This window comes from Poecilia reticulata, chromosome 4 (assembly GCF_904066995.2).
Source record: "Poecilia reticulata chromosome 4, P_reticulata-male-v2, whole genome shotgun sequence".
In the NCBI taxonomy this organism is placed as follows: Eukaryota; Metazoa; Chordata; class Actinopteri; order Cyprinodontiformes; family Poeciliidae; genus Poecilia; species Poecilia reticulata.
This window is the reverse complement of record NC_088833.1, coordinates 27966133-27993561: the sequence shown is the minus strand read 5'-3', so window position 1 is coordinate 27993561 and position 27429 is coordinate 27966133. Positions and strand designations below refer to the sequence as shown.

The window sequence follows — 27429 nt, the reverse complement described above, 5'->3', positions numbered from 1 at the left end:
TGAGCCAAAGTGGGAAAGGAAATCATAAAAAAGCGAAACTGGAATATTGACAAGCCACAAGGCTTCTGGTAGAACTATTTTGGACAGATGAGACACAACTGGAGCTTTTTGGCAAGGCGCATCAACTCTATGTTCAGATGTTAAGACGAAGCATACCAAGAAAAGAACGCCGTCCCTGCTGTGAAACATTCAGGAGGCTGGGTCGAGTTCTGGCTCATGATGTCTTGAATATGTGCTGGGTGAAATCTCATAACTATCGAGGCGTTCTAGAGAATAATGTGCTGCCCAGTGTCTGAAAGCTTGGTGTCCGTTGCAGGTCAAGGGTCTTTCAGCAGGATGCTGACCCAAAACGGATAAAAACAGCCAAGAACAGCTAAGAGCGAAACATTGGACTATTCTGAACCGGCCTTTTGTGAGCCCTGATCTAAATCCTGTTAAACATCTAGAGAAGGAACCCATCAAACCTGAGACAACTGGAACGGTTAGTCCATGAGGAGTGGAGCAGAATGCATGTGGACGAGGATTGTGCAACAAAACATTAAAGCACAGGTATTGTCATTTTTGTCGAGGCTTGTTTCCTAATTTAAAAAATGTTTTTTAAAAATAATTTAGTTGAGCTACAATTCAAAAGCCGTGTCTGATTTTCATAGGTTAATTTTCAAAAATGTTTTATTTATTATTACTTTTGTCGGTTTCTAGTTATTTCAGTGACAATGGCAGGATTTGTTGGTGATTAAAAGAGAGATACCAACAATTTTCTACACGTCCTGTTCAAGCCTGTATCAATCAATCAATCAATCAATCAATCATATAAATTAAAATGCCCTATAATTTCCATTTGATTGATTTAGTTTTCCTTTTTTCTCACTTTCTACCAAAAACTGGATGACAAAAGTTTTCAGTCTGGTGCTTTGGTTTCAATTTGCTCTTATTTTGAAGGACAATAATTAATTTGATTAGTTGCTTCTGTTTTTTATGATGAATATTTAAAATATCTTCCAGTTCCAGTGTTAAATGTTCATTAGAATGTAAAGTTTATTGATCTGTGTGTTCTTGCGTTATTGTGTCATTACTGTTACATTGCTTGAAAATGGTCTCAAAACAACAATATTATTGTTTATCGCAATAACTTCTAGGACAATTTATTATCTCGCACAATTTGTTATTGTGACAGATGGTCCTCTTTTTATCGTTCGAGTCAGTCGGGTTTGGATTTCTCAGCGTTTAGGTGGATCCTCTCCGCTACCCTGCGCTTTCTCCTCTAACATCCCCTGCGTGCAGAAAACCCCCCTTTCTAATATGCCATTAATTCTCTTGTTTGGCCACATTGGGGAAATACAAGAGAGCATATTCATGTTAAATCCTTCAAGTACGCCGCTCTGCAGCCTGAGCCCGACCGGGCCCCCGCTCGCACGCCGCACAGGCCTGTCTGAGCGCATCACATCTGTTGTGGGGGAGTTAACAAGGAGGTCCAGATGAGTGTCAAAACAGCGCGCTCATCATGCTCCAGAGCCGCACCGCCGCTTCCGTCGAGGCGCACTGAACCTCCGACCGCCGCGCCCTCCAAGTCACTCCGACCTCTGGTGCATTTCTAGTAAACAAATGAATCAGCAAGAGATTCACAAGCAGCCCCAACGTGGGGAACTGTTTGTTTAAATTAAAGGAAACCGGAAGGTTTTCTTTTTTCTTACTTTGATCCACTGCAGCTGTGCGCCGTCTGATTCAGGGTGCATGTATGTGTTCAGACTCCCTTTCTTCATTGGCTCAGATTGATGGAGTCGGCCCACTCCCGGTTGCTCAGCAAACAGAGTTGCATTTTCAAACCCCCGCAGGAGGTAATTGTTGCTCTTGTTTCCTTCCACTCTTTCACACGGTTAAAACCTACAACAGATGGAGCAAATAAAAATGTCACCCCTTAATGCCAGGGATTTATTTTTATATCAAAGAAAGTACGTCAGGAATAAAAAAAAAATCTTTAAGCGTGACGTGACTTCTTTTCTTTTCTTTTCCTTTTGGCTAAGATGAGGTGCCTAAGTAGCTCCCCACTCTATGACCACTTTGGTTACTGTTATCTCTACACATTAGGAAGGTGACATTTTATCCCAATTAAACTCCAGCGTGCCTCTTCCATTGAAGTAGCACCTCACCCTGATCTGATTCTGTCTGTTTTAATAACACTTAAGTCGAAATTTAAAAGCTCCCCCTGTCTGATTCATCCGCACTCTGTGAAACAATAATGTGTGGCGCGGTGAATAAAATATTGAAAACCCGGCCTTGCTAAATGACACAAACTTAGCTCCATGAAAAACTCCCTCCTCTTCCTCCCCCAGTTGGGTCTCTGTGTGTTTGTGCTCATCTGTGTGGAGTGTTTTATGCGAAATAGCGTCTTTCCTAATGGATTCAAAGAGGAAGAACTATTCAGCTGCAACTAGGCTGCCTTCTGGCAGTGCCAGAACTTATGGGAACAAAGACGTGCGACTCACTCGCCAGCCGTGGCTCCGCCTCAATTAAAAGCCACTCGGCTTCGTTTGGTTCCGTGTGGAAGACGTCTGCGCGCGTGTCGGCTCCGCCTGTGAGGACGGATGGAGCTGAGGATTACTGGGATTCCATTTAGGAAAATGGCTCGCGCTCCTCTGACGTGAACTTAAGTTCTCGCGTTCAATATTTAAAGCTCGTGAAACCCTCCCCGCTCGCACACAGTGAATAATATCGCTATGGTGGCTACATTAAGAGCCGAGAGTCAGCTAATGGTTGAGAGCGCTCTAGATTGGGCAAAGATGAGATTGGAAGAAAAGACCAAACATCGCCAGCGACATAAACTCCAGTTTTAGGTCACTTTCGGGTCACACGCGTTTACGATCGGATATTTTCTTTTTTTTTTTTAATTTTGCTTCATTAAGATTTTAGTTCCATGTATTTATAACTTCTAATAAAGCCTAATGTCTGTTTTTAAAACTTTAAACAGCAGGAAAACCTTTTCTTTGCTCATATACATGTGTTTTCAAATAAATATAGGAAAAGTCTGTTTTTATTTTCATTGAGTTTTTTTCATTGGCAGAACTAGGACTGAGGTGTAGCTCAGATGTAGGTTTTCATATTAAAAACTTGTGCCAATAACCTGTCATGCTATGGTTGCTCTGATTGCTTTACCTCCCAGATGGGCTCTGGGAACATCTGGAGACATTACTGTGAACTCCCTGCATAGCAGCTACTGAGTGTAGGTTGTATTTAGCAATGCTGGACCTGAGAACTGCGTTTCTAGGGGGATATTTGTCTTCCAAGTTGTTACAATTGGTTCTTAGAAAAAGAAAACTCCACCATGATAACTTCTCCATAATGCCCAAACATTTTTGGCAGTTCTGGCTTCCTGCATGCCGTGTCGATGCGACCTACTGCAGCAGCAGCGAACTGGTCCGCGCTCCACACACACGGTCCTACTCGCAACGCGCTTCGTTTTGGTGCAAGACATCAGCCGGCCTCGAGTCTGAGGGAACTCACAGGTCACTGCTGTAGAAAGCCAAGTCAAGTCTTGCGTCTCTTGTGATTTTTATCAAGCCGCACCTTTTCAAGACGCCCTACTCCATAAAGCATCAAACGCAAGAGTCTCGTCAAGCGCTTTGTATTGGACCCAAATGGCCCAACATCTGCTTAGTAACTAGTCATGTGCACGCAGAAGGGGCCGGGCATTGTTGAAGCCCGCAGACAGTTCGGCTGAAACCGAGTGCTTGAAAGGCTGCTGAGATGGATCCTATCACATTAGTGCCTCGAGGAAGCCCCTCTTCACATTGTGCCAGTCAAGCCATGCCGTGACACTCTGTCGCTCAGCAGACCGAGCATCGCAGCTGGCACCCTCTGTCACAACATGGTAGGAATGATAGGCCCCTCTCTGCATGCCCCTGAATCTCCCACTGATCACACACTATGCAAACCCATCCCTGGAGACGCAGATACGACTTGATGTTTTCTTTAGATCAAGTTAGAGGACAGCATGCATGACCATCACAATTCTCCTCAATGTTTTCTGTCATGTTTATATTCTCTTAATGTACTCTTTAGGGCATAAAGGTAAAGGAGGAGTCACTCAAGTTTGGCTTTAAGTCACTTTTAGCTCTTTTTTGGGGGGAGATATAAACAAAAATTAGAAAATATATGATAATTTGTGTAATCTTCAAATACAAATTATTTAGGCCTAAAATCATAAAAACAACGTCTATAGGCGTTGTAGGTTTCATGTTAGCAGGTTTCATACTTACATTCCAGAGTTGGACGTAGCATCTTTCTTTTCCATCAGCTGGAGAAAATGTGAGATGAGCTGCTTTAAGCAACACAACAAACTTTTGACGTTCCCTGCATAATTCTTAAGTGGCTCTGACCTACATGTTCATCAGTGTAGAAAATTAAATCCCTCTGGAAGGAAGCAGCGCTTCGTTTGTTTTTGGCTGAAGCACAGAGGTGACTGAGGGAATAATAATGAGTGGAGGCACTTTTTGGAGTTCCTGGAAAGCTTTGCTGTTTTTTTTTTTTTCTGTCAGTCTCCATGTTGACGATGATCTGTGCTTTTAAGTCCCTGAGAGTGGCTGTACCACAAACTACTTTTTGGAGTTTATCATCAATTATTCCATCACGTCCATGTTATTGTGTATGATGTTGACGACATGCGTTGCATGTTGGTTGGCATCTGGGTCAACTTTGGAAAATAAAACTTTGAAAAACAGCCCTGTGGTCTTGGTGGAAGTTTTACAGCCAATCCAAATGTCAAAGTGAGTGCAGGTTTTGTGTGGCCTCTTTGAGCCGGCTGAGTTCGCTCTTATTCAATGGTTTGATGGCGCAAACAGTAATTTAACCAATAACATGTCAGGAAGTCAATGCATTTAAGCTTCTACCGGTGATGAAGTTCAGACTAAACCTAAGAGTTGGGATAAGAGACGACTTAGGTGACTTTAAACATGGATTTTGGATTTTCACCATTTGGATTTACAGAAAATGGTACCAAACAGAGAAAGTAGCAATAGAATGGTAGTTTTATGAACAAAAATGCCTGGCAGAGGTCCGAGTAGAATGGACAGTCAGGTTGAGATGATAGAACAGCAGCAGTAGCCCAAGAAGCCACTTGTTGTAGCCAAGATGTGCCGAAAATCATATCTAGATTCCCAACCTTTTGAACTACAGCAGATGATGACCACACAGAGTCTTGGCTAACTCTTAGGCAACTCCTCTTAGCTAATAATGGTTAATTAAATGCTTTAGTTTTGATTAGTCATAGATATTAACATGTTAAAATAATGTTTTTTTTGTTGTTGTGGATATACAAAGGTTCCAGACAGAACCTTTGTAAAATATTCACGTTTCAAGTATGAGCGTAAATCTGACGCACAAAATAACATTCACTAACAACAGCGACAATCAACGCCGCTTCTCTCGGCCCACCGGGGGTTAATTTTTGACGCTGGAACAGACTATTGTGTTCCAGTTGTGCTAAAAGGAGTTAGCCTATCAGTGAAGCTATTCACTATTCAGCTATTCAAGCTATTCGACGTTTTAATGATGTAATGTTTTTTTTTTTTTTTTTTTATCTCTCTTTCTCACTGATTATTTCTGTTTTTATTTTAATTATGTAAAGCACTTTGAAATGCCTTGCTGCTGAAATGTGCTATACAAATAAAATTTGATTGATTGATTGATTGATTCAAGGCTTAAATAGCGTCTCAATGCTAAACATGTTGCAGCAGCACAAACGTCCTCAACGCTAATGTCAGGGTCCACATTTCTAAAGATGTTTTTTTTTCAAAGAAGTTTCTGAAACACCGGAAAGCAGAATGGAAATTTCACTTTGCACCAATTTGATGGTTCAATAACCTAAATAACAGATTTAAAACAACTCTTTGTTGTTGAGATCATATGTCTATTTATTCAGTAGTATAGCAGCAAAAAAGGTTTTTGAATCATAAATGTTGCTTATTTTGTTTTCAATTAAAATGCAGTTTATTACAGACCCTGCAATTAACTCCATTAAAACGTTTACAGAGTCTACAGTTCACACAGACGATAACAAATTAGAAAATGTTGCCCGGTCAGATGAGTCTTAAGTTTTGTAACATTAAGACAGACGAGTCAGAATTTAGTGTGAACAGAAAAGCCTGGATTTCTCCTGTATTTAACGGTAAGGCTGATTGAGGCGTCAAATATTTTATACTGTTAAGACATTTTATAATCATTTATTATTTTTGTTAACTTTAGAAGCTTTGTTTTTAGTTTCATGAGTAGTTTGATAAAGCGTTTGTGTGTCTGTGATGTATTAAATAATTGCTGTCAGAAGCTATAAAGCTGCTTATTGTCGTTTTTGTGATGAAACATGCTATATTAAATTATATTATCTTATTTTTGGTTTAGTAATTTTTACTTTTATGGTAATCATGTATAAATCTTGTGAACTCAAGAAGCATTTTTCTTGTTTTGTGAGTATTTAGACAAAACGTTTCTGCTCGTCGGCTTGTTGGTTGTTTGCCTCGGTTGTGTATTTGGTAATGGCCGTCAAACTAAAGGCAGAAGCAAGAAACTTGGATATCATTTTCCTTTTCAGAACTATATGAAAATACTGATATTTGGCAGTTTATTATTATTATTGCTTAAACTGTTCAGTCTGGTGGTCATTTTTTTGGCACACTTTGGACCAAATTAGCATCTTAAAACTGCCACAATGCTCATCCTACTTCAAGCAGGGCCAATACAGGATGACGCAAAAAAGCAGATCATCTCAAACTGGCACCTTGAACAAAACGCCAAGTTCAATTTTCTCCACTGGTCTCACTAACTAGCTAGATTGGTTGTTCTGGTAGAAGGTGAAGGCGAAAGGTCGTTGTTTACACTCTGTTTGGGCCTGTGGCTCTGGTACTGGATGTCTTTTTCTCACTACAACCTAACCATGGTTTTTATTTGTTTATTTTCCTAAGCTGCAAGTGTTTAATTGGTTTGTTGGTGCCTGAAGCAGAGATGCAACCATAGCGCCGGTGGCATCTATTTACCAATCCAGCAGCAGGTTCTGAGTTTTGACAGGAGCAGCCAACTGTGGGGGAGACGAGCGTGCCCGCAGGCGCTCGGTTTTGTAATCTCACTGTTTGTTAGTGGGAAGGAAAGAAAGAAAAAAATAAATAAATCCATCATCCTTTTGTCTTTCATTTATGGCGGCGAAGCGACGATAAATTGAACTTGATCCAGGAAGTCGTGTCAGTCAATGCAACCTGCCTTCTTACATCAGAAAGTCCTGGAAACGGCGCTGTGAGGTCTGAAATCAACTACTGCTGTCGCTGCACATCATCCGCCCCTACGGTAACGCGCGGGAGCTAACACGCAAAACAGCCGTGGCTCCTGGTGCAACAGTCACCATTTCAGGGATTGATGACACGGACACTGTAAGCGGCTGACGTCTTTTTTTTTTTTTCCTTTTCTTTCCCCTCCGAGTGTACGGCGTTTCGCCTCCCGCAGCGGGATGGGAGGGGGGTCACGAGTGCATGAAAGCTCATTAGGGATGAGTCAGGGCCGTGTGGTGAGAGACTGGCCTGCAGTTCTGCAGGAGGTGAGTGAAACAATTAGTTTCTGCGGTGGGAGCGCGGCTAAAACACACATACCCTTCTTTTGTACAGATAGCCTGCGGAAGTGTCATGATTGGTGACTCTCATCGACTTTTTTTTTTTTTTTTTTCCCCTCTCTCCGCGCGGTAGCCCTGAAAATAATTTTTTGAGTTGCATCAGTGAGTAATACGCCCTACTTTGTATGATGTTGTTACATCATCCCAGAAATCTTGCATACCGTTTCCCCTAGAATCCAGCTTTTTTTAAAAAAAGATTATATAACTGGAAATTTAAAACATAAACTTCATGTTCAACCACATCATCTCCTGACCTGTATTTGAGGTAGAAAAAAAAACAAGGAATCTGCGTGTCGGATGTTATTATGTCTGTCTGCCGAGTGGAGTCAGAGGACAGGATGTGCTGCTCAATTATCTGTTTATTGTGACAGCTCTAATATTTTGACCTGTCTTTCTTGCGCAGACTGGTTGCTTCACAACGCTTTAAACATTTATAGCTGAATGTTCTTTTGGTTTCTAGAAAATAATAACATAAGATGAAGTTTAATTTTCAAAGAGTATTTTCTTGTTTAGAGAAAAGATGAGAATAACCGATTGCCTGGACGTGGATGTAAATGCTGTCTCACTTATTTCGTTTTTGTCTTAAACTTATGAACAATAAATATGATGTCATTCTGATATTTATGTAATAATCTTTAATTGCAAATTGATAATGATTTTGGCATCTGTTTTTTTAATTGAGTACAATGTATTCTTTTAAGCATTTAGTGTGCGAAATCAGCTGATGTTTTTGTTGTCATACCTAAGTGCTACTATCAGGGTTGCACTATCAACAACACTCTTCAGCGTGGAAACCGTTACTGAGCGAAGTCTCAAAGCTAACTAGTTTTAGTTAGTTTTAGTCATGTGTTTGGAATCGCACGAAAGCCCAGAGATGTTTCATGTTAAATATGAAACTTCTTTCTACGCGTCTACCGTTCAGCTTGGCTGCGAGACAGCAAGAGAGAGCAGAATTTAAAGCAGGTGACGTATAACGTAACATATAAAGTATGACAAAGTTTTATTTGTTTTGTCTGTTTATTTTAACCATATTTTTTCGAAGCATACTTGATTCTGAAATGTTCTGGAAATTAAGAATGAAGGTGATGATCTACTGGGAATTCACACAGAGACTGATGTTTTTGCAGTGCTAACAATGCTAACTGGGCTAATTACCAAGAGAAGATGTTATTTTCCTAGTTTAAAATGTGCACTGTTGCTTTTACTCTTAATACAACTAATACATGGAAAACTGATTTCAGTGATAACGCCTTATATTATTTAAATTCCAATTGGCTTAAATCTGTATTGGCTGGTCAAAGATGTGCAAAAATCAGGGATTGGAAATCGACCACAAACTCTTGACTGGTTTATCTCTAAAAGCCATATTTCTTACACTGTAAAACATAATGGAGAAAATGTATCCTGCAATTATATCCTATTATATCAGGGGAAAATTAGTTGAAAATGTTATCATTTTAAGAAAGTGCTACAGGAATTTATTTTACTTGGTCAAAACAAAAACATTATCTGTATTGACACAGCTCATACTTTAATTTGTTTCTGGAAGGAAGGAGTCAAAACTAGTTTTTGAACAAACGAGTCCCAGTCTGTTTTTCTTACGTGTTCCCGTTCAAATCCAGTAACGGCTGCTGCGCGTAATTTTCCTGTCAGATGCCATTAAGTTTGAACAAGAGCAGTCATTAGATTAGATGAAGAGAGTGGTGCCACTCAAACCTCAGCTGGGAATGAAAACATGACTAAAAGACAGCACTTATGCTTGTTTCATGTTTCCAGCGTGACAAATGTGAGTCTCTGCGTTGCTCTGGCACAGGAACAAAAAATATCACCCAGGACACATGTTAAAGGCAGACAAATCTGCTGCAATCTGTGAGACAGATCATGTAGGAATAGCATTAAAATAAATGTACCTTTTTATTGAAGTACCAACATTTTACACAGAGAAAACCCAACCTTTATGTTGAATAAATCTATTCGGAGAGAAAAAAAACTCCAGGTTAAGGAGTTATTGTTTTCAATTGTATCACTACGGGGATTTATTGTGTTACCAATAAGTGCAACTGAGACACGCTTATGTTTTTTAAGTTAATCAGAGTTTAATCAGAGTTCTTTTACTTTTTGTTTCCCTGGATTATAGATAAGACAGACACCCATTTCCTGAGGATTTGTTTGAATTTTCCCATCAAATACACTAATCTGGATGTTGAAGGAGGTAAAAAGAGAAACCGCCCTAGAAATTGAGTAGAGTGACATCTTTGGGCCATCAAGGCCTCATAGCAACCAGTAGACAACATCTACATGTCAAGCTGTTAAAATGGAGTGATTCCAAGACAAAAACCCTGCTGTCCTACCATCACAAATGTAAACATGTCAAGTTTTTCCACACATTAAATGGATAGGATTATGTGAAATTGACTTTTTTGAGCTTTACATCATGTTCATCATGTACATCATGTACATAATCTTATTCCCTCATAAATACACACCTGGAGTTTTGCCTTGATTCTTTCGTTCAGCTGTAGAAGATATCTGTTAGGACCGAACATCACCTTTTAAGCTGCAGTTTTCAAGTTTCCAAACTTCTGCCTCACAGAGCAGCCATCCTACCATAACTACCCCAGTTAGCTCCTTCAGACTAGCCAGCAGCAATTAACAAAACACCTGGTGGAACTGCACTTATGCTGAACTGATTATAGGAACTACAACTCAGTAACTCTGTGCCTGGAAAACATGTAATCCTGCCCCTTTAACTTGAACCACATGCTTTGGTCCTGCAGATTTTGAATGAAGCAACACATGACCGTGTAAAAAAGTGCTGCCAACAGATTGGTACAATCTGTATTGCTCTTATTCATAGAGCTTATTTTCCATTTACTGTTTAAAGAATGTACTTACTTTTTCCTTTGCACATATTTTTTAGAATTCCTATTGCAAATCAGAACAAAGTGAATGTGTTCAATACTAATATCAAGGTCGTATGGAGTTGTTATTGCAGCAAAAACACGCATTAGTAGTGCAATGGGCAGCAGTGCTCATGCCTTTGAGAACTGTAGTATTTTGGTAAAAATTCATTTCTGTTGACTGATTGAATATGCGCTCTGATTCATGAACGTGCGTGGAAACGTTTGAGGGTGTCACTTAATAGTAGCTGAACCACATCAGATATGCAGACAAGTTCTCTGTAAAACGGGAAAAAAAATCACTATCAGCAATTAAAGAGATAGTAGAAAACAGCTGCGGGTCTCGTGACATTTCCCAACACAATGTTTAATCATCTTTTAATTGGCTTTATCTGGAACTATTTTAGGCAGAGGACCGATACACCCGTGTTTCGTGATCGTGTTGCGGCTCGGGGCTCATTCACAATGTGGCTTTCGCTCATCGAGAAGATCGGTCCGACCACGGACAGGCGATAAGGGAGCGCCTCGGCGCCGACTGTGAACTCCTCCACGGCCGTCGTCGTAAGTGCTGAAACGGGCAGATGCAAATGGACGGCAGAGGCGGCAATCGACAGCAGCTGAATGAGAATCAGGAGAAAGCTCACAGAGATTAATATCCAAGGCCTCAGATGAGTCTGAAAAGATGCCACCAGAACTTCTTCTACTTTAGGGGTTTTTCCCGAGCTCGCTGGATAAAAAAAGAAAAAGACAAAGAGGGGGGGGGGAAAAGAAAAAAGAAAAAAAATCCTTCACCCGTGTGGTTTGAAGTGCAAAGTTAACAGTTTTACTCAGCCCCCCTTCAAGGCTTGTATAGTCTCTCCTAATCTTTTTTAATGTGTCGAAAGGCTTTCTTGAGGATCTCTGTGAAATTTCACACTTAAGTTGTTTGCTAAGTCAGTTTGAATTATGGTATGGAGTGAGGGTTAACTTTTATGAAGGTGTTGGAAAAAACTTTTGGGAAATTAATGTGTGTGTGTGTAGCTGGAGAAACAGCAGGGAGTCACACCGATGCTGCACATATGCTGAACCTGCCACTAATATACAGAAGCTGCATCAAAACAGACCTTTCACCCTTAAGTGCAAATGTAATGGGATTTTGTTATTGTTTTATTCAAATCAAATTCAGGTAAACAGTGTAAATAAAAGAAAGTAGAGTGAGTTTTGTTTCAGTAGCAGCAGCTGCAAAAAACAAAACGATTTTAAATGCAATCTGTAAAGCTGTAACATATTTTGTTATAAAACCGATTCTTGATGTATTATTGAGTAAATATGTAATTTCAGGATTGGTTTAACAGTCTGATGAAGGGAGGACAGAGTGTTTATAAAAGAATATAATGCAGGATTTCTACAAAAGGCATTGATATTTGCTTCTAGCAACAGCAGCACAAAATGTCTCTTTCCATGTAGATACAGAAACGTTACATTGGAATCATGTTGGTAATATTTTGTGGTTTAAATTAACAATTGTGGTGCAATTGACAAACCTTCAATGAAAACTCACTCTTCAAGGTATTTTGTTATATACTTTTAACTGAAGTACACAGGTATAACACTCGTACATGATTTCATATTTGGAATTTTTATTTTTTTTTAATATTAATTTCACATTTAAACGCACAAAATTACCGAAGCAGTGGCACCTGTTAGGTGTCAGTGAGCAAGGTTATTAAACCCCTGAACCACATTAGGAGGTAGTAACCATGAAGCAGTGATGAGATCGTGGAGCGACCGTGACGTTGAGACATGATAAAAAACGAAGATGTCTGCAGAAGCTGCAGGAGTCCATTTTGAGCATAGAGACCAGAGGCACAGCAGGATCTTCCAAAGTCTGTCTGATCAGAGAAATATGTTACTCAGAATCTGATGTGGATAAGAACATGAACAGAATGGGGCTCTATAACTCTGCTGGACGAGGTTCATAACATAGGCTCAGCACCTTCTGTAATTTTCCCAAGTCTTACTGTCTTGACCCAAAGAAGGCGGCGTTGCTCTCTGTCCAGTTATTTCCAACGGAACTTGTGTGATGAGGTGGGAACCAGTTTCCCTCCAACTGGCAAAATTCTGAACTCACACACGCAAGCGCGCGACACGACATAAGGAAGTTGAAAAATGTTCAACTTTCGATGCGTCGCCATCGTATCCAGGGTGTTGGGTTCACTCCAAATGGCGGAAAACCTTCGCTGCTCGCCGTCGCCCATCACTCCCATGTGCAATGTGTCGAACCCATTGCACATCATATATTGATTTCTGCAAGTTATGAGCAATGCCCCTTTGGTTCTGTAATCACAACATGACGCTGTAAGAGTGCACACCGCCGTGATCTTGATGAATCACCTTTTATGACGTGAAAGGACAGTGTGGTGGGTTCGTGAGTGCTTGTTTATTGCAGAACCGTTTATCAGAAAGGGGCTGTAGACTCTCCCAAACGCTTGCTGCGGTATCAGACACAGGCATGTCAGCAGTGGATCTTTGAATCCCCATAAGTTGCGAGGCGGGACCTCGACTGGTCGGATTTGCTTGTCCGTGTTATTCCGGACTTTCGACCAAGTCAGTCCCTCAAACCACTGCTGATTACACAAACCATGTGCTCTTTTTGCTAATGTCGTAATGATACTCTACTGCATCGCATAATAATCGACATCTATTCTCTCTGACTCACTACTTATCTTGTTTAGGCCTGATACCATCTCTCTTTGATCTCACTGAAGCTGACCAGTCCAAGACAAACTGTAGAATCAGTTCATTTGGCAACATTTTCCACTACAGAGATATTTTCTGCTCCGATATTAAAACATTTGATTAATTTCATCCCCCCCCGATCCTCCTCGCTTCCCTCCCCACTCCTCCCCCAGAAAAGGATGAATCTATTTTCTTAATGTAATTTGTGGAAAACCCACCATGACAGCGTAATCGTTTTGAGGGGGCCGATTTGCATTGCCTGCTCCGTGCAAACTAAATGCTACTGTAGGTTCTAAGGCCTCAAAGATAAATGAATAATCTCAAGTATTTAAAAGCCATGAAACATTTAAATTAAGTAATATCTCTTCCTAAAGGGCATAGTGGAGCCGTTTCCATATATATGCAGACAGACACACTTTTTAAATAAACATCAGCGCTAATCAGTGAGGCAGAAATCAGAGCGAGAACGCAAAAAATAAATAAATAAAAAATGTTCTGGGGCTTTTTTCCATCGGTTCCTTTGGGGCTTCCCTCTGACTTAGATTAGATAGGATTTACACAAAGTTGATGTGTTTTACCAAAACTTGGAATTTTCTTTATCCCTGTGCATGAAGAGGATAACAGAGTGATGTGCGTTTTCACTGATTTTCTTTTTTTTTTTTTTGTCAGCTAGAGGAAAACCTCCCTATTTTTGACTTGTCTGCACAGCTTTGATCACCTTTGAGGGGGAAAGCAATTGCCCCATTTTGGAAGACGAGGCTACAAGTGTTCTTTTTTTTTTCTTGTTCTTGTGGTGCTGCAAATTTACTAATTGACTCAGAGTTTTGGCTTCAGGCGGTAACCTAATAAGGCCATCCAAGGTTAATGATAGACCTTTTTTAGAATGGTTGAACGTCTGACACCAATATGCGGCGCTGGTGAAAAAAACGCCGTTGGAGAGAGAGACTCGCCGTACGAGCCTCTGACATCTCAGTGAAGCTCCCTGCTGCATGCCCGCGTTATTTTTTTTTTTTAGCTGCAATATTTTGTTGGGACACTAGATCGAAATGCTGCAGTCATTCAGGATCTCAGCAGAGGCTTGCTGCTTTACTGCCATCTCTTCCCAGGAACACCAGCGCCACAAATTTCAGTGATTTAACAGCTCCAGCTTACAAGCAGCTGGTGTCAGCAGAAGTGTCGTTTGCCACTGCCAGTCGGCTGTCATAGTATCCTTTGCCAAGCAATTTTTTTCCCCCTCCTATCTCCACTCTCGCTTTATTATCCATAGATTATAGGGAGTCATGGAGGGGGTAGTTTTTCCGCTGTCCAGGAAGCCTCAACAGCACAAAGCGTCCAAATGAATCATAAAGTACAGTGGCTCGCAAAAGGATTCAAACTTGTTAAACTTTTCTCTTTTTTTTTTTTTAAGATGTGATTTTGTACATTACAGCACAACATGGTGGACAATTGTGAAGTGAGAGGAAATCGATTTGTAGTTTTTAACATTTCTAACAGGGTGTGCTTACAAACTTAAAAAGTTTTAAATTCAGGCATCTAAAATCAAGGCCTTAAAATGTCTCAAGCTATTTTAAAAAATGTAAGTTGACCTCAAATACAGTAATCACAGCGGTTACATGGCAGGACTAGTTAACCATCTTTAATTATTATTATTAAATAATTTAAATAACGCCTTCTTCACTTCCTGAAGAAGGCAACAGGAAGTGGTAGGAGGATGAAGGCTGCTTTTTTTTGTGACTAAACGCGATAAGTCAAGCGTCACGCGTTTGAAATTGCTGAGTTAGTGGAAACACAGCAATTTCAAAATACTAACAAATGTATTAATACGAGAATAAATATTTGAAATATTGACGAAGTCTTGCTTACATTTGTAATAAAAACGTAGCTAAGTGCAAATTTATTGCCGGTCGGCTGGACGATGTTCGCTTTCGCCACTGGCTCACTTCTGTTGCTAACCCGTATGATGCTACGTGTTGTTTGGAATAAAGCTTGGCACTATGGGGGTTAACACTGTAGAAAGGCATATGCAGCATTAAAAGCACAAAGCTGCTGCCAAGAGCCACAAAACAGACCCAAGAATGTCACAGTTTTTGATGCAGAAGCTTTCCAGAAAACGTTCGACGTTGCTACTGCTAGCACTGATCAGAGCAGCATTTGGTGAGACACAAACTCTGCAGTCTGAGGTTTTGTGGATTTTAAACGCCGTGATAGCACTTGTCCTACCTATTGATGGATTTTATTTCAACAAAGTTGCTACTAGGAGGGTAGTACAGCTGAGAAGGACGAGAAAAAAAAAACATGGAACCACAAATGCAGCTACGATGACAAATGGGGGGAAAAGTTTCAAAGGAACGGTAATTAAAGTACTGATTCTTCCTCAATAGCTTTCCATTCTTTAAAAAAAAAAAAAAATCTTTTTGTATTTTTGTTGCGATACCAGTCTTATAGTTCATTCATAATGATCTTAAAATGGCAACCTGTAGAAATCCTGTAACACAAACAAATCAGAACTGATGAGATGCTAATCTTTTGCAGTCTTATGAGGAAAATCACTATTAAACAAGCCGTAATCTGTATTAAATGGTGAATTACCTTCAAATGAGCAAACTTTCAGACATCATCTCCTAATGACAACTTTAAAGCACTTACTGTTTTTGCAGTCTCTTCGTCTTCCACCAATCATGCTATTTTTTTACTTTGAGACAGTGAAAAGTTTAGTTTTCCACACCAGCATATCCTTTTATACGCTTCTCAACAGTCTAATGTCAAATCTCATGGTTCATGTTTTTTGTGCTGTATGCCGGTTGTATGGCAGCTGTGGGTGGACATTTTTATTATAGTCTGTGATGAATCCTCAACAGGAAGCCGGCTAACAGGAAGCATAACTCGTGTGTGACATTACAACTTTGTTGTGGTGCAAGTTTTTGTTTCTCTAACATAAAATCTCTCTCGTTGAACACCGCCAGTCACCCAGGTCATGGTAACCCTAAGTGCTGACACAGAAGCTCATTGGAATAGAAAGCTGTGAATACTCCAGCTCTCTCCTCCAGCACTTAGAATCTGAAAGCAAGAAGGGCCAAGGTTAAGAGTTTTCTACGGAAATGTCTTGAAAGCGAGTCACTTTGTTCTGAGTTTTGAATCGAGCCTTTTCTCCTGTTTTTCAGAACTCCGGCTCCTCGGCCGGCTCTACCCCCAACGCTCCGGTGACGGGTTACAAGCGCATGGTCATCCCCAATCAGCCGCCTCTGACCGCCACCAAGAAGACGATGCCCAAACCCCAACCTCAAGGGGGCGTCTCGTCTGTGCCACCTCCCTCCGTCAGCCCTGTTGCCAGGCCTCCAGGCAACATGGCTCCTCAACCCGTCCCGGCCTCCTACACCACAGCGTCAACCCCGAGCCAGCCCACCTTCAACGTCCAGGTGAGGTCGGCCCAGCCCGGCCCCCAGCACCAAGCCCCGGTCGGCCACCATTACGGCCAGCAGCCGATCCGTGGCCCCGCTCAGGTGCAGTACATGCCCGCGCAGCCCAGAGGTCCCGACTTTGCGTATGGGCCACCGCAACCCGGGTTCTCCCCCATGGCATATCAGGAGCAGCAGTACCCTGGGGGGCCGCAGCTGGGCGGAGTTAGCTCCAGGAGGGCTGACCCGGTCCCTGCCCAGGCGTACCAGCCGCCAGGCCCAAGAAAAACCTACATCACAGATGTTCCCCCGAGCTTGGCTCCGTACACCGTCGGACCAGATGTTCAGCCAAAGGTAAGATGCTCACTGAGCTCCAGCACAAACCTGACTTTATTACGATCATAACTTAGGCTTATGTAGCGTCTTTAAGATGTTACTGAACAGATTCAAAACACTTTTGTGTCAGTCAATCACGTATATTTGCATAAAGCACATTAAAGCAACATAAAAGTTCAAAGTGTTTTACATCATAAAGTCACAAAAAAGGTTATAAAAACAACATACAGTCACCAACCGAGAAACTGGTTTGTTTGATCTTTGTTTTTTGTTCTGTCTTTCTCTTTCTTGCTTGCTTACTTACTCATTCTTTCTTTCTGTCTTTCTTTCTCTCTCGCTCCACTATTCTTTCTGTCTTTCTTTTGCTTGCTTGCTTTCTTGCTCTCTTTCTCCGTCTGTTTCTCTTTTGTCCGCTTTTATTTTTCCAGTACTCTCTGCAGTATGCAAAAAAAAAAAAAAGACTTTAAAAATGATAAAAATAACAGAACTTGGTAGATGTCCCTCTTCCAGATGAAAAGCTGTCCTCCAACTGGCTTTCAGTAAACAATTTAAAAAACAGATTCCGTTTTTTGACTATAGAAATAAAGAGGCGTGTCATTTGGGCAGAAATATTACAAAACAATAGATCGTGTTTGGGACTTTTTTTTTGTAATAGAACAGAACTTAATGGAGCGGAATAATAAAAACCCTGTCCTGTTGCTCAGAACGGAGCGGCGGATGCCACTGAGACATCTATTCACATCTCAACATGCCCAGCCTTCGCCGATCTCTGGAAAGTAGAGGGCCCTTGAGTTTTCTTTAATTCAAGGATTTTATGCTGGTTCAAAAATCCAAACTGGGCCTCTCAGCCTCGGGGAATAGCTCATCAAGGACTGCGCTTTACCAAATACAAATTAGCTTCAGCATTGCAGCAAGTACATTAAAAATAACTCTAATTATATTTGTTCAAAACAAAGAGTCTACATTTTGCTGGAAAAGCTGGCGTTGGTCCCAGTATGATGCATTATTTAAAACAAAACAAAACCAAAAAAAAAGGAAAACAAAAGGTGGCGTTTAATAGATTTGTAGGAGTCTCTTTGATTTCAGATAAAAGCAATTTGCTAATTTTGCAGACATAGCTTCTGCTCTTTATGTATATATTTGTCTTGCTTTCCCAAGGATGCAGCGCAGCAAGGTAACGCTCCATCGCCAACTCCAACTCCCCCCACCTTCTCTGCTTTATTTGCATTCTTTTAAAAATGTCTGGAAACCCAAAATTCAACACACGAAACCGTTTGCACTGTGGAGTCAACGCCATCTTCAGACTATGTCCTCTGATCTGTCGCTGAAAAACTAAGCCGAGATCTTCCGGAAGGCTGATTAGAAAGAAAGCCGACTTCACGATCATCGCTCTGCTCGACCCGATGTTGTGACATGTTCATTACCTTCTACAAACGCCGCTTAATCTGCTCGAAAAGCTCGCTCTTCTGTTAATTTGTTGTGGAAATGAGCCAAAAATACAGTCAATTAAGAGGAACTATTTAGCATTTGTCACGATAATCATAAAAAAATTGACCTCCCCCTCTCTTCACGCGAACGGCGGTTTTTTACGTAACAGCCGCAGCTCTGTCAGCCGGGGGATCTGTGACTGTGATTGAAGACTTCATTAAAAGGATCATTTTGCATAATTAGGGGTATTCATAGAAGGTCAGTTTCATTAGAAGTCCAAGATAAACGGCTCGCATTGGAGCCCCATAATCTTTGCACTTTGCTTCACCCGTCGTCGCCCTGAATCGAAGCCTCCACCAAGGTGTGTGCGTGTGTGTGTGTGTGTGTGTGTGTGTGTGTGTGTGTGTGTGTGTGCGTGCGTGCGTGCGTGCGTGCGTGCGTGCGTGCGTGCGTGCGTGCGTGCGTGCGTGCGTGCGTGTGTGTGTGTGTGTGCGTGTGTGATGGCTTCTTATCCCAACACTCTATGAAGGATGCTTACTTTCACCACTGCTTGATCTCCAGTGTAGTTTTTACTGATTTGCCAGCTAACATACCAATTTCTACGAGTCTCTCCGTCTCTTTTTGTTTGTTTGTTTTGTGAAATTAGAGGAAAGCTAAGCTGGATGGTAACTTTGTGTAACAGCTTGAGCTTGAGTGATGTTTGACAAGACGAGGATTATTTTGGATCCGCAGACAGTGAAAACCCCTCTGGAAGGTCAACCTCGGCTTCAGCTTTCAAATGCGCTTCACATTTTCTCTGCCCTCCGGTTGTGGCCTCCAAGGTTATCGTGGGTGACTGAAACCAGCGGCATAAACCACAACTGAAACTGAAAGACCATTTTTGTCAATTGAAATAAATAAAAACAGTAATTAATGGGGGAAACTAACTGGAATTATATTGTGCTTTTATAAAACTAAAGCATACAAGTTAGAGATAAAATATCCTTTGTTTTTGTGTTTATGATCATTTATTTGCCTTTCAAAATAATATAAAATAAGATTTTCTTTCCCCCCCTCCCCCCCACACACATGCAGTTTATGTCAGCTGTTGGCAAATCACAGCTCTTAATGCTGGTCGGCAAAATGGCGACAGCAGAAATTGGGATAAAACACCAGAGTCAGTTTTCAATTATTTCAACAACAATTGAAAACATTTCTGTTAAGTATCCATTACCTTATCGATGTATACATAATCACAGCTCAACATTTTGACCTTTTTCAATTCTGCACCTAAAAATTAAGCTAAGTATGAAAAAGCTAAAACTACTATAAGTAATAAAAACTAAACTGAAACTAAGCAACATTTAACTAATAACTAATAAAAACTAGCAAACACTCTGAAAACTAACTGAATTGTACAAAAAGTGACAATGAAGTAAAACTAAACTATAATGAAAACCCAGAACTGTTACCGGCGGGAACATGAGAGTGATTGGCAGCGCTAAGACCCTCCTCCTGACTCTGATTGGTCGTTTCTGACAGAGCTTAGTGTTTCTAAAAATAGCACTGGGAGAAGGCAGAGAGTTTCATTTTGTCATGTTATTCTGCCATAGCATAGTAATAGTTTTAGCAAATATGTAAAAAAAAATTCATACTGTACCTTTAATGTCATCTCTACATTCTGTGAAAACCAGTCAGAATATAGAATGTTAAATACAAACAAAGTTTGCCGCTCGTTGCCAGCTGTAGCTGACATTTACTAGAATTTCTTTTAACTGCAATCATAAAGACAATACCTTAGCTTTTTTATGTTATTAACCTATCAAATGTTTTTAGTGATGGTTCATAAGAAACTGGATATGTCACAGCACAACAAAATCCAAATTACTGGTAGGTAAACAGTTTTGTTTAAAGCATTACACTATTTTTCATGAAGTAGAGAAACAAAACTGATGTATCAAGCAAAATACCGTATTTTCTGCAACCTAATGCCAGAAACCTTTAGTCCCATCTCATCAGTCATGTTTTTCATGGTTGATGTTTTGAATTGTGGCATTAGTTGATTTAACTTTGTGTTTTTTCTAAAGTCAAAATGACCATCATTGCAGTTCAGCTTTATGGTTTTCAAGAAACGGCTGGTTGTTTTGTTTGCTAAACTTGAACCTTTTGCACTTGTAAGTTGATCGGGGGTGAACCTTTTCCCGTGTGATGTCATCACCTCAGTTGGGCGACCCCACTTACCCTAAACATGAGAGGCATGGCATGGGGAGGCCTTAAAAAAAAAAAATGAAAAGAAACATGCAGGCAGACGGAGTGGAGGGTTACCAGCTCCACTCCAGATCACCAGAGAGAGGCTTGTGCGGCTGGCGCAGAGTTAAAATGTGTAACTACAAAGCGGGAGCCCAAGGCTTCAACAAGATCAAGGCATGTTATCTGAAAGCCTGTGATCTTTACTGTGTAGACACACCTTGAAACAAATTGCACTTGTTCTTTGCCAGTTTTACTCAAACAAATCAACTCATCTCTCTCTTTATTTTTTTCCCATTATTTAGAGATTTTCTATTTAGAAAAAAACATTCCCATCAGATTGTTTTTTTTTTGCTGTAAATAACCTTCAGTCTAGCTTAATTTCTTCTCAGTGGTATCATCGAGAGAGCTCCTCTAAATATAATCTTTCTTTTCTTTATAGTCTTCTGGACAGACATTTCCCTCTGGCAACAGCATTAAAAACCAATAAATACTTTCTGAGAAAAATGTTAAAGCCGGTCTCTATTTTTCACCACGTCAACAAAGTGTTGAGATTAAAAAAAGCTGCCTCAAATTCAAACGTCTTTCATAAACACATGTATTCATTTGTCGTTCAAATGCTGTTTCGCATAAAGGACACGTCTATTTCTGTCCGGCACTTTCTTTTATATAGTAACATACAGTAGCTCTCTGAAAAATCATGCCTGTAGAAAATAAGCTTGTGTGTGGGTGAGTAGCTGGATGTGTTCAGGTAATGAACCTAAGAGTATAATTAGAACATTTTCCAGGCAGTTTCTCAGGGATATTGTCTTGACAGCCCAATTAAAAACATAAGCGTGATTTTTATCTCTTTTTTGTGTTGTTGTTTTAAAGCAAACCAGCTTATGTTAGACAATTAATACTCCAATTATACCTCAGTGCTGTCTGTCTTTCAATTTTTTTTTCTGTGCTCCTCCTACACTTCAAGAATATTTTAATATATGCAGAAAAGTCACATTTTTTTTACATCTTGTGGAGTTTTCAGCTCAGTTGGACAAGATCTATGTCAAAGATTTTTGACATAGATGGCTGTATTGTTTCTAACAATACAGCCAACCCACAGGAAAACCCAGTATTGAGAAAACAATACTGGGTTTTCCATAAAACCTTTTTATGTTTTCAAAAATGATAAACTGTGTTTTAAGGAATCTGTAGTCAGTGTACAATAACCCAGTACTGTGAATTTTATGTTTGTTCAATTTTAAGATGGTGTTTATACTGCAGAATGGACTGAAAATGCTCTCTTTTGCATCTTCACAAGTGGAATTAAAGTTGAATAAATCTTACACTGTTTCATAGAAACTGTTCAGTTTAGTAAGAGCCAGGTAACCTTTTACGTAGAGTGTGTGGTTTTGATTTTGAGTCAATAGTTTTCAATAAAGCCCAGGCACATTAAAAAAGTGCAAATGTCAACATTAGCATCATTAGCAGCTAACAGTTAGCTAATTGTGGTCTTCTTACAATGCAGATAAAGCAGAAACGGTGCTAGATATTGTGAGCCGCCTTTAGCTCAACACACAGGGGACGCTGGAGAACTATTTCCTTTCTTACTTCAAAGTAAGAGTGTAAACCTTAGTACGCAGCTGAAGGCGCTCACCATCACATTAGTAGCTTAGAGTTTGTTTCCTAGTCGAATTAATTTGCCCACAGCAACTTGATGTTACTTTGAGTCAGAGTTGAGATCTCTCAGAAATATGCGGTTTTGGTGTCATGAAGTTTTTCCCTCTTCTAAGGGTGACACTTTTTGAATTTGACTTTTTGAACATAATAGTTCAGACAATAAAGACGGCAGCCTGTCTGATGACGATGTGTCTGATGTAACAATCTCAGTTTTTTGGAGTCTCAAATGAAAAGGAGTAGTGTTTTATTTAAATAACATATTACTATTTATATGAGACAAATTAGAGTTTTTTCTGAAACATGGTATCTACAGATTTCAGTTTAGGTTTGCTAATCTGATGACAACACTGGTTGATCTATCACTATGCTGGGTTGAACATATTTAAGTATTTGTATCCATTTTCATCATTCCTCTAAATAGTTCTACTTGTACATTAAGGCTGTGAAAAAAGGTAATCACTAAAATCAGACATGAAATTGTGTGATAAGTAGAGTGTGAGCAGAGCTCTGGTAATGCACAATTAAGGGCACCACATAAGGCAGTTCCAGCCTCTCAGCCTGAAGCTCATGTTAGTTAGGAACACTAAATCTGTGGCCTGATATCAGTTGACTGACTGACCGCCTCGTAACGATGCAGCGCACATTCTCCTGTAGGATCATCACAGGTTTTTCCTGCTCCAAAGCAGGTCGAGCTCTGCGACGGGGGATCAGTTAGGCTCTCCTGGCATTCGGCATGTACATGCTGCTGTTTAAAATTACTGCTGTGCCACCGACCATGTTGTCAAATGACACAGTTCATGGTGGTGGTCCCCAGTGGATCTGTTTACTGACTCCTTTATAGAGAAAAGGTCACTCTGCTGGACCCGATCCTTGAAGTCTGTAACTGGATGTGGGTCTGTTTATAGGCGCCTTTCTCGTAGCAACACATCGACGGTCGCTTCCACATTTAAAACAGTTTTACTGCTCATCAACGGACCTCCGGCGTCAATAGAGTCATTAACGAGAGAGATCAGAGCCAGGAGGGCCAACGTGGAGTTGTGTTACTCAAAGATTTTAAAGTGGCATTGCTGCAACCCTTTTCCTGTTTAACAGAAATTAACACACATGGAGTAAATTACTGTCTCTGATGGAAGACATTGGTTGGATAAAGGTTTTAAAAGGATTTGAGTTTTCTTAAGTTTATGAAGCTATTACAGATCGACCCCTGCTGTTGATCACTGCTGGTTGGCTACTTGAAACATGATACTAAACTTTACCCTCCCTTTCAAGAAAAAAAATCTAAAAGTAAATAAATGTTAGAAGCAACAATAGCACATATACGGACGAATGTGTGAAGTAGTTGTGAAGTTGCCTTGTGACTATTGATTTTATAGTTCCTAGCATATACTAATAAATTCTTAATATTGAGTTTTAATGTCTTATTGAGATAGCTCTAGAAATATTCTGAAAAGGACTTTTGATGATGGGAAGTTAGGATATTTTTGAACAGAAAAACCTTATTGAAAAAAAGTATCTCAACAGAAAAAAAACTAACATGATTCCCTTTAACCTGAGATATTTAGTCAAAGTCAGATCTCAGTTTTTGCAGTGTACTTTGCACTTTTTACTTGTATTGCAGCACAAATGTTATGAAAATGAAGAATCTGGATTTCCCCGATGCAGTCCAAGAGCAAAGTGACACAACTCACATACACTCACACACACGCACGCACGCACGCATGCGCACACGCACACACACACACACACACACACACACACACACACACACACACACACACACACACACACACACACACACACACACACAAAACTCTGACCTGTGGAGTCAGTGTGTTGAGCTGAAGTCAGAATTTCTAAGGATCCTTTAAAGTCTGATGACAGTAGGAGTGTAAAAGCAGATGAAGTCAGCTGTGTGACACGCTGCCCACCGGTTTCCACATCAGCCTGTTGATTTCACTCTGAGCTTAATGTCACGTTTGGATTACTCAGCTGCTGATTGGCCGCTTCACTCCCCACCGTGGAGTGTTTTTTTTTTTGGTTTTTTTTTAGGTGTTTGTCACTCTACCTGCTCTTAAATAACACCCTCCCTGCCGTCCCGTTCACCTCCTGACCCTGTGAGACAAACAGCACAGCTGCTAAATAATCCACCGGATCGATAGCTGTCATTGCAGCCCAGTGAGCCGGAGCAATCTGAAATATCCCAGCTGAGTTTGTTCTTGGCTGACCAGCTCTGCTCCTGTGTCTGCAGAGCAGAGATGCAGGCGTTTGTCTCATTGGGCTGCAAAGGTTTTGATCTTAACAAAACTCTTTTAATGAACGGATTGTCACTTATCTCTTTAAATTCCATATGAACGTTTGTGTTGTTGTTTTTAGAAATGTTGAATACAGTAAACTAGATGAGAAACAAAGTGAGAATAAATTATGAAAATAAAAGTTGAGAAACCTATGGAAAGCTGATTTACATTAAATTAAGGGACCTAAATCACAAAATTGAAAGCCACCCATTTAAATAATTGAAACACTACACTTGGCTGCAATTGCCACTAAAAACATCTTGTGTTCATTTTACAGTGTACTTTTTAGTGAATTATTATGTGATTGTTTTTTGCTGTGGTCTCTTGGTCTAGTTTAGTTTTTTTTTTCTGCAGGTGTAGAAGCAGAGTGTTGACTTGTTCTCTCATCTTCCTCTCTTATCTCTTTGTTGCACTTTAAACCGTCTCTCTCTGTTGCAACTAAAATAAATCCAAAACAATTTCTACTTAAGTTTCATATATATATAAATATATATCAAGTGGAGCAACATGGCAAAAGTTGTAATGCTCCACTTGTGAAAATGAATCTGCTGCGCCACTCAAACAGCTCAGAGCACAAACAAAATGTGTCCCGTCTTTGTTGCGCTTCACACATTTTCCCTGCTTGCCATATTAGATCCCATTAAAACACACGGAAATTTGCGTTTTATAGAAAAATGTGACAAAATCTAGAAAAATGTGTCATTTTAGATGTAGCTTAAAATAAACAGGAATCTTGTGAAAACTGAATTTGACGGCGATAATCCACATCCAGACACATCAGCTACTCCGTATGATTAGAAGCAGATTTCAGACTTGTAAAGCCCCAACCAAACCCATCTTCCTCTGTATGAACAGTGTCCCCTGTTGGCTCTTCATGTGCATACACCCCACCCCGACACCCCACCACCCCAATCAGTGCAAAACTCACAAACAAGTTCCCCTGTTGTTTACGGAGAGTTGCAGAAACTTTCTTCCTCCCTGAGCTCCTCACATCCTCCTCCTGCCCACAAATAGGGGGGCTTTTATTCCTCCCCCGGGTTGGAGACTCTGAAACGTGTGCACTTTCTAAACTTCTTCTCTTTTTTTTTGTTTTTTTTCTTCCACATCTCCGTCTAATCAAGGAAGCAACCCCCCCCCCCCCCACACACACATACACAACTCTCCCCCCTCTGAGGTGTTGGCTGTTGGGTCAGACTGTCATCCAGATGAGTCGTGTCGTTGTTTAGAGGTGGGGAGTGACACGGATAAATCATGGTTTTATTTTGCCGAGAAGGTGAAATTACACAGGAGGTGGACGGCGGCGTGGATCGCAGAAGGGAAGCTCTCGTTGCCAGGACATGGACTTGAGGAGACTGACCCGTGCGGGCCGTCATTATGTCCGCCGCACGGGGCCTTAAATATAGATCCTGGGTTCCCAGATGAGGCCGGAGCCGGACGGAGGCGCGGCTCTTCTCGCCCAAAACCAGGAAAACCTGCATCCTGTTTTAATATGGCGTTTGCAGCAGTTCACAGGACTGTAATGGTACACCGAGAGGTGCCAAATAAGTTTTATCTCAGTCCCGGCAATTTGTGCAGTCATTTGTTGTTGTGGTTGTTTTTTCTTGAGGTTTTTTTTTTCTCCCCAGATTGCTCGTGGCACCCCTCTCTCTTCAACTCTCTCTGATTTTCAAATATCTGTTTGCAGGGGGATGTGTCAGTTCTAAACAGATGACCTAGTTTTTATGCATGCACCATCTTCCACGCATAGAAAGACCCTTGTACATACGTTCCGTGTCTCGCGAACGCACCCGGGTCAATCATGCTATGTGAATTCTGTTAAGATTTGAGCTTCTGTGGGGGAAAAAAAAGAAAAAACATAAAAACCCGTCAGTTATAGAATCGGTTAATTTTTAATTATCTGCTCTGTACACAGCTGCTCTACGGTTGACTGTTATTTATTTTTTTCTTCAGCATTTAATTGGAGCTGAAACAGCATGACCTATTTTGTTTGGAGAGAATGTATACTTTATCTGCGCCTCCTCAGAACGTGGCCCTGAGCTTAATTTTTGCAGCGCTGTAATGGTTCTCCTCAAAGTGTAATGCAGCGCAGATTACTCATAACCTGTTTAGCATTGCAGGCAAGCAAATTCATCAACTGGATTACATAAAGCCACAAATATATTCAGACCCCCTTTAGTGTGCATTTGCATGAAGTGAATCGATAATGCGGCTGATGGAAAAGTGACGGGGCAGCTTTAGCTCGGAAAATTATACTGTTTTGCATCTTAAGTGGAGCACCTGCAATCAGAATGGCGAGTGGGTTCCCTGTTCGTCTAAAATGTGCCTGGTCAGGCTTCCGACTGAGTCACTGCGCCACTTTTCCGTGAAAGTGATCTGCTGTGTCACCGAAAAGCAAACTTGAAAAAAAAAAAGGACGGCCGTGAAACTGCAGCACTGGCTCAAGTAAAGCCATTCTCTGTACATTTATGGGCCCGGATTTCAGCCTTGTAACCCCCGAAAGTCGAAGTGAAAAGCATAAATAAATGAGTAGTCGTGTCAAAGTAAGATTCATATGCCTTCCAGTAAAAAACATAAAAGTCTGACTTTTTTTACAAATTATTTATACTTGAAATTCAGCCAGATTTCAAGAATTCTCACAAACATTTCATTCATAACTAAATATATAAATAGTGTTATTGATAAATAATTTATACTCCATAAAATAAAAAGTTTCCCTAGGAAGTAAAAAACAAAAATATAAAAAATATATTTATTTATTAGGAGTTTATTTTGTCTGTTTTATGTTATATTATATATTATTATATGAGAACATGAAATAAAAATTCCCT

General features: G+C 40.4%; 1 protein-coding gene and 1 long non-coding RNA gene across 7 annotated transcripts in view; one reads left to right on the top strand and one right to left on the bottom strand.

The window, feature by feature from the left end:
- lpp (LIM domain containing preferred translocation partner in lipoma) overlaps nt 1-27429 on the top strand; it is a 186793-nt gene that overhangs the window by 97866 nt on the left and 61498 nt on the right. For all 6 annotated transcript variants that reach the window (XM_008407672.3, XM_008407670.3, XM_008407668.3 and 3 more), the window contains one exon: nt 16425-17012. In XM_008407672.3, the coding sequence (XP_008405894.1) occupies nt 16425-17012 (588 nt within the window). The remainder of the gene's footprint in view (nt 1-16424; nt 17013-27429) is intronic.
- Nucleotides 1011-25708, bottom strand: LOC103463936 (uncharacterized). The gene is made up of 3 exons (XR_533558.2): nt 24125-25708; nt 1692-1881; nt 1011-1591 (listed from the first exon to the last, which is right to left on the bottom strand). It is a non-coding gene; the product is annotated as an uncharacterized LOC103463936 (long non-coding RNA).